Source organism: Ruditapes philippinarum, unplaced genomic scaffold (genome assembly GCF_026571515.1).
Source record: "Ruditapes philippinarum isolate M1 unplaced genomic scaffold, ASM2657151v2 ctg100_1_1_1_1, whole genome shotgun sequence".
NCBI lineage: Eukaryota > Metazoa > Mollusca > Bivalvia > Venerida > Veneridae > Ruditapes > Ruditapes philippinarum.
This window is the reverse complement of record NW_026860686.1, coordinates 5666-13420: the sequence shown is the minus strand read 5'-3', so window position 1 is coordinate 13420 and position 7755 is coordinate 5666. Positions and strand designations below refer to the sequence as shown.

The window sequence follows — 7755 nt, the reverse complement described above, 5'->3', positions numbered from 1 at the left end:
GTTTTTGACCCGAGATAACCCATCTTCGAACTCGATCTGTATTTCATTAAGACAAACATTCTGACAAAGTTTGATGATGATCCAATCAAAACTGTGACTGCTAGACTGTTAACAACCCAATTCGTCACCTTAATTCCAGAGTCATATAACTCGATTTTTTTTGTTTTGAGGAAAACGTTTTTAAAGATTGAAATGTCACCAGAACTCACATAAATTTACAGATTTTTATGATTTTTTGTATACTCTTTTGTTTTTATATAGACTCACATTATCCCAAATATCAAGTAAATTCAAAATAAAACAAATTGAAAAATGCATAAAACATATTTCAAAATTTCCTTTTATTTTACTTTTTCTATGAATAAATTTAATTCCAGAGTCAGCTCCGAACTTAGCTGCATTTGGCTCTAAAATTTATGTCAACATTTATTGATATATGACTTTGGAACTTAAATCTTTTGTCTTCGGGACAATGTAAACTGGATTTCGGATGGTAACATAAATCAGAATATTCATGATATACAAATTTTATTATTTTGAACTGAACACTTAACTGCCATCAAACTAAATGTACATTTTCTTACGCAAATCCGATTTACAAAAGATAATGTTTTCTTAAACAATTTACAGGCTTGAAACATCTATGATTAATATGACAACCACTATAATTATAAATCAAAACAGTTTGATTATGACAATGATTGTCTACCGCAAATGCAAGCTAGTAAAACATTGTACTTAACATGATGTAACTTTAGCGCAATTTACAGATACTGTGCCAAAGTGACTATTACATCTTTTACAATAGCAGTATAGGTATTTTTGCTATTGATTACTATAAAATCATTAAAAACAATACCACTTAAATGCTTTGCTGTAGTACATCATTACTTAACATAAAATATTGCAATAACAATATCAACTTCGACATATCATTTTTTCAAAACCTGAATTAAATTTCTGAACTTTTAACACACAAAAACAGTCAATTAAAATAAAACAATAAACTGTTTATAACATGAGAACAATTTTCAGGGAAAAAACTGAACTATTGTGATACTGTCAATTTTGTATTCTCTTTTTTAAGTTATTATCAAGCCTTTAGCCATATAATACTGGCTATCAATTTGGCTCATATATTTGAGCATACTAGTTAAGTCTTTCTTTTTCAGACTGCTTATTACCGGTTTCTTATGACTTGAAACTGGTAATGGAATTGGTAAAGATAAGCACTGTCGGGCGTTGCGAGTCGCTGATCCAGTCAATATTACCCCATGTCCAAATTCTTGTTCAGTAAACGACAATTTAAAACTTATACCCATTTTATCGTTTCGTGAGTATTTTAAGCATTTGACCTTTGTGTATGGTACACTTCCAAAATTTAAAGTATTTGTGACTTTTTGATAGTCATAAAAGTGAGGAGGTCGCATTTGTATCACTTTAAATGGTCCTTTCCGTCGTGCATCGATTGATTTTAAAACTCGAACCAATGACACTGGACTGAAGACCTCGGAACATTTCAGGGCTTTTTCTATGTTGCTATGTGCATTATCCACTTCCTGGATCGCTGAATGACCTGGACAGCCAAATTTTTGTGTGATTGAATGTATGTTATGCGTATTCATAAAAGTCTTAAGTGCAAAAGTCATTATCGAATTACGATTCTGAGGTACACAAGCGTCCGACCAAAGGATGTAGTTCTTGATTCCAGGATGAACTGAATTAATTTCATGCAAAATGTTTACAAGAGCACTTGCTATTTCATTTCCGCCTCTTCCAGCGTCTGCCTCTGTCCATATCGCGTTATAAACAGCTTTGTCAACTGAACAATGTGCAGTGAGATTATAGGTATTTAACTTACGTTTATAGAAGAAGTTTGATATATCAGCTCTTGGTAAGGCAATAACATTTTCAAGGTCAAAGCAGATTGTTGCTGTTGTTGGGTCATCTAGATTTCTATCAGTGTCTCGTTCTGTTTTTGTGTCACCCTTGTCAGATTTATGCTTCTCAAATTTAGCTCTAGTTTGCTCATTCACTGTTTCTTTGTTTTTAGCTTTCGTTTCAATTTCCTCACATAAATCACACCTGTCCTTTTTAGGAATGTGAAATGAAAGATTAAAATCTTTGTTAAAGATATCTCTGTACTTTGAAAACTTTACTGGGTTACGATCACATTTAGCACATTCTGCTTTATATAATTCATACATCTTTGTCCTATTCAGATTACTTTCAAGGTACTCCTTAATGCTTTTACTTCTGCAGTAATGTGAAGGAACTTTATTGAAGGATCGAATATGTTCTCTTACAAACTCAATATCGTTTTCAGAAATCCTAGATGTAGTGTTCCGACCACGCATATCTTTTAGTTCTGTTTTCTTGTCAAGTTTTTCATAGTACTTTCTTACACGAGAGATGTTAATACCCAAAACTCCTCTGTAGAAGTCTTGACATACACGTATCTTTTCAGAACCTTTCCTGAAAAAATATTGAAATGTATACTTTCTCCTGGATTTACTATCATTCTTTGTATTTTCTTCTTTAGAGGTATTGTTACCTGCTGTTCTTTTCTTATTTCCTTTTGTACCTTTCAATATCCTTTCTGTAGTCTCAGCGTAAAACAACATCTTTGTGTCATCATCATGGGACCAGAACTCTGAGTGTATATTATCTGTGTCCTCATTACTGAAACTCCATGAACATGCATATCTGCATTTACCTTTACAATCTTTGTGATTCTGTTTCAACTTTTTTGCCATGAGTGTTCCTCTAGAACTTATGTACTCCAATCCAGCTTGCCGCCTGCGTTTCCTGATATTCTTCTTCCAGGAATCAATCTGTTTAGTTCTTGATCTACTTCGTTTAGGAGAAAGAGTGGGTATATCTCCTTCCCTTTCTAATATTATGTCTTTATCTGGAGTTGTTTTATCATCATGATTATTATTCACATCGACATGTTCATTTTGAGTCGGTAGTGTTTCTTCAGATTCCTCTATGTAGTTCAGGTTGGCAACTTCATTGTAGTTTATGTTTGCAACTAATGTATTACTTTCTTCAGTTGCTGATGTCTTAGTCATATCATCTTCCTTTGTTTCACAAACATCTGTAGCCTGGTTAAATTTGGCCTGTTCAATGTTTATCAGTGTTTCGTCGCATGTTGCATTACTTTCTTCTAGACTTTGACATGCTTTCTTAAACTCAGCTGCATCTTCTGCATAAATTTCAATTTCAACGAAATCATTTGGGTTGAAAGAAGTGTCAGAAAAAACAGGTATGTTGTTATTTGATTCATCAAATGATTGTACTGCCTCTGTAGGTACTTCTGTCATTTCAGCATTTTGAAAATTATCATAAATCTCATTTCCGTCATCATAGTCATCAAGCATTGACAGAACCTCGTGAATGTTCAGTCTACTCATTTTGTTTTTAACGATAGAAATGCTCACACTTTTATATGTGTTATAAGTTAAATGTATAACTTCATTTCAGGTAAATATGGAACTGTGTGTCAATGAAGTAATCAATTATCTGGTGGTTAAAGTCTTGTGTCTCGATATCCGCTTTTAAAGACAAACTAAAGGAAAGCAGGCTACCAAATATTGGGGAAACAATCGTTTTGCACTCGTGAATATCAAACTCTACACCACATGCGTCTAAAACTATGACCTGTTTTCCAGTTATAATTTCACTTAAAGTTTTAGGTTTTATGTCTGTAAATGATACATATATTTGGTCTAGTTCCTTACAATCACGAAGGACAAGGAAATCCTCATCACGTAAATTGTAACATCCTGTTAAATTCACAATCTGCAAATTTGGTATATACTTTATAAAGCTTAATGTTGAAATCGGAACGTCAGTTAGGCAGATCCAGTATAAGTGTCTAGCTGGTACAAATCTAGTTAAGAATATGAAATCAATATCTGGAGCAGGACAGTTGATAACAGAGCCTTGTGGTAAAAGAAAATAGGTAAAACTCGCTGCATGATTCAGTATCTCACATAAATCACCATATTTCACATTAAGTTCCCAATCAAACTCAAAATGACGCCACAGAGAAGATTTGGTCTTGATTAGATCATTCAGTCTTTTGCACGTCCTATTTACATAGGTCAGAAGATCCTGTAAGGGGATGTAGCTTAAAACCACCACTAGGACATCATCAGGAAGGCTGATAAAATTTAATGTTGACCTGAAAACAAAAAACACAAGTCAAAGATATTAATTGTTTCTGTATTGCCTATTCGAAACAGACAACAGGACAGGAAATTGTATTCAATAGTTTAAGTTCAAAAACTTAAAAATATGCAAGTAGATCAGAGAAATCTGCATGTACAATGTTAAACAGGTATAACCATAGGTAAACAGATAGAAAAAAAAGTACAACATTGTTTTGATTTGTTTATACTAATTATTGAAATAAGTAAAACAGATCCGAATTTAATACCATCCGAAAATGTGTTCAAAAGACATACGGAATTTACTACCAGAACAAGTTAAAAATTTTACTTTAATCTGTCTTTTATGTAAAATTTATTTATCAAGTATACATAGTTTTGAAAAAGAACTACTTACATAGCAAAGAAATCCTAAAAACACTTATAACAATAACGAAAACGTTTTACATTTTCCATTTTCTGTTGTTTTGTATTTAATCACGTGGTATAAATGCGGTTACTTCATTGGCAGGCGAGTTATTTGCTTGTGGATCTTACTGGAACTCAAAACCGCCAAGTTAGATGTTTGTGGAACAGTACATTACCCTCTTTACATTAGAGCTACAAACATATATGTTAGTGCATATTGTAGAGCTTTTCAAAACGAATCCAACGATACCAAACACGCCATATTTTCAAAAAATCAAGTTAGACGCTTCTGGAATTAAGGTCACGAATTATTAGAGTGTTAACAAGCTTTTTCTATTTTTAGCTCCTGTGACCTAGTTTTTGACCGGAGATGACCCATCTTCGAACTTGACCTAGATATCATTAAAACAACCTTCCTGACAAATTTCCAGAATGTTTGGATGAAAACTGCAGCCTCTAGAGTGTTAACAAGGTTTTTCTATTTTTAGCTCCTGTGACCTAGTTTTTGACCCGAGATAACCCATCTTCGAACTCGACCTGTATTTCATTGAGATAAACATTCTGACAAAGTTTGATGATGATCCAATCAAAACTGTGACTGCTAGACTGTTAACAACCCAATTGTTGACGACGCACGACGCACGACGACGGACGCCGGACATAGCCCCATCACTATACCTCACCTTGACCACTTTGTGGTCAGGGGAGCTAAAAAGTTGACCATCATTTGGACTTTCATGAGTTGGCCATGCTAATCTTAGAATAAGAACATAAATAAAATACAACATTATACAAAAGGTAGTACAAAAAATACAATGATCAAAAGTTTGAAAGTGAACACTTGTTGGTAAAATAAACAAGAATTTGTAACAGAGATACCAACGTCCCCCGCCTCAGGGAAGTTTTATATGAAGCAAAAAATTGTGCTATTTCAAAAGATTGAGGCAGGGATCTAAGGATTTTCAGTCCAAAATTATGATCAATGCTAGATCTGCAAATGCAACAATAAATTTATTAAAGAAATAAAATGAAATACTGAATTTCAAAATCTATCATGTTAAGCTTTGCAGGGATTTTTTGGCTTATTTTATAGCCGTTATTGGGACATATTCCCAATTGAAAATAGTATATTATTTTCCCAATCCACAGGAAAATATTCCCAATTGAAAGTTACAAAAATATAAATATTGAATAAAGAATTCTAAAATCTTTGAAAATAAGGGCTTCTTCACTGTAATAGTGTTTAAATGTTTGAAGAAGCCATCCTAGGCAGTGATTGCTTGCATACATTTAATCACTGCAAAATTTCAGTCATGCATTTTTTCCCAATTTTTAACAAAATATCGCTGAAATTCCCAGTTCCATGGGTATGGGTTATGTTCCCAAAATCCTGGAAAAAATCCCTGCTTTGACCTCTAAGTGTGACCTTGACCTTGGAGGTAGGGGTGCAGGTGTTGTGCATGACATATCATCTTATCATTGTGACTATTTGTGCCAAGTATTTTCAAAATCCCTTCATCTATGAAGAAGTTATGGACGGGGCATAAAATATACCATATAACAGACTTTGTTACCTTTATACCTCTAAGTGTGACCTTGACCTTGGAGGCAGGGGTGCAGGTGTTGTAATTGACATATCGTCTATATTGCGACTATTTGTGCCAAGTTATTTAAAAATCCCTTGAACTATGAAGAAGTTCTACATTGGACACAATATATACCCTTTAAAAGACTATGTTAATTTTTTACCTCGAAATGTGACCCTGACCTTGGAGGTAGGGATGCAGGTGTTGCGCATGACACATTGTCTTATTATAGTGAATATTTGTGCCAAGTGTTTTCAAAATCCTTTGATATACGAAAAAGTTATGGACCGGACAAAAAATACCCTATAACAGGCTATGTTAATCTTAGACCTCAAAGTGTGACCTTGACTTGTAGGTTGGTGACCGATTGTTGCGCATGACACATCATCTCATTGTTGTGAACAATTGTGGCCAAGTATTTACAAAATCCCTTCAAAGATAAGAAAGGTATAGACTGGACACGAGATATACCCTCAAATAGACAATGTTGACCCTTGAATGAGCAAGTGTGACCTTGGACCATGGAGGTAGGGGTCTGGTTGTTGCGCATCATCGTCTTATTATAACAAACATTTGTGCCAAGTTATTTCAAATTCCTTCAATAAATGACAAAGTTATGGACCGGACACGAAATATACCCTGTAACAGGCTATGTTAATATTTGACCTCGAAGTGTGACCTTGACCTTGGAGGCAGGTGACCTGTTGTTGAGCATGACACATCTTCTCATTATTGTGAGCAATTGTGGCAAGTATTTACAAAATCCCTTTAGAGATAGGAAAGTTATAGACTGGACACGAGATATACTCTCAAATAGACAATGTTGACCTTGAATGAGCAAGTGCGACCTTGACCCTGGAGGTAGGGGTCTGGTTGTTGCACATGACTCATTGTCTTATTATAACAATCATTTGTGCCAAGTTATTTCAAATTCCTTCAATAAAAGCTTGAAGTTGATAAAGATTTGTTCATACATATTTCAACAAGAGGGCCATGTGTATATAGGCCCCTGGAGAGGGGCCAGTTTAAACCCCAGGGCTTTTATTTGACCAAACTTGTAAGACACCCATTAGAAGATGTTTCATGATGTTAAGTTTTTACTACACACATATAATGTAAAACAAAGACCTCTGCACCACCCCCCACCCTGGCATGGTCAATTTTTATCCAAGGGCTTAAATTTGAACAAACTTGGTAGACACCATAAGAAGATGTTTCATGCTAAACATCTAGGCTCTAGCTCATTGGGTTTTTTAAAAGAAGATTTTTTAAGTTTTTACTATACACAAATAGTGAAAAAACAATGAAACCCCTGGGGCGGGGCCAGTTTTGACCCCGGGGCTTTTATTTGAACAAACTTTGTACACACTTACCAGAAGATGTTTCTTGCTTAATATCTTTAACTCTAAGCTATTTGGGTTTTTTTTCAAAGAAGGTTTTTAAGTTTTTGCTATACACATATAAGGGGGAAAATCAATGACTCCGGGGCGGGCCAATTTTGACCCCAGGGCTTTTATTTGAAACAACTTTGTAGACACTTACCAGAAGATGTTTTCATGCTTAATTATCTAAATCTAGCTATTCTG

General features: G+C 34.4%; 1 protein-coding gene across 1 annotated transcript; it reads right to left on the bottom strand.

Moving 5' to 3' along the window:
• Nucleotides 1-517: 517 nt before the first annotated feature.
• On the bottom strand, nucleotides 518-4707 carry LOC132713053 (uncharacterized). Its single transcript, XM_060695502.1, has 2 exons — nucleotides 4573-4707; nucleotides 518-4189 (listed from the first exon to the last, which is right to left on the bottom strand). The coding sequence occupies exon 2, from the start codon at nucleotides 3414-3416 to the stop codon at nucleotides 1083-1085; it is 2334 nt and encodes a 777-aa protein (XP_060551485.1). The 5' UTR covers nucleotides 3417-4189; nucleotides 4573-4707; the 3' UTR covers nucleotides 518-1082.
• Between the last annotated feature and the right edge of the window lie 3048 nt (nucleotides 4708-7755).

Bases quoted from the DNA above. Each gene is read 5' to 3' on its own strand.
- LOC132713053 (XM_060695502.1), bottom strand. From the start codon at position 3,416: ATGAGTAGACTGAACATTCACGAGGTTCTGTCAATGCTTGATGACTAT.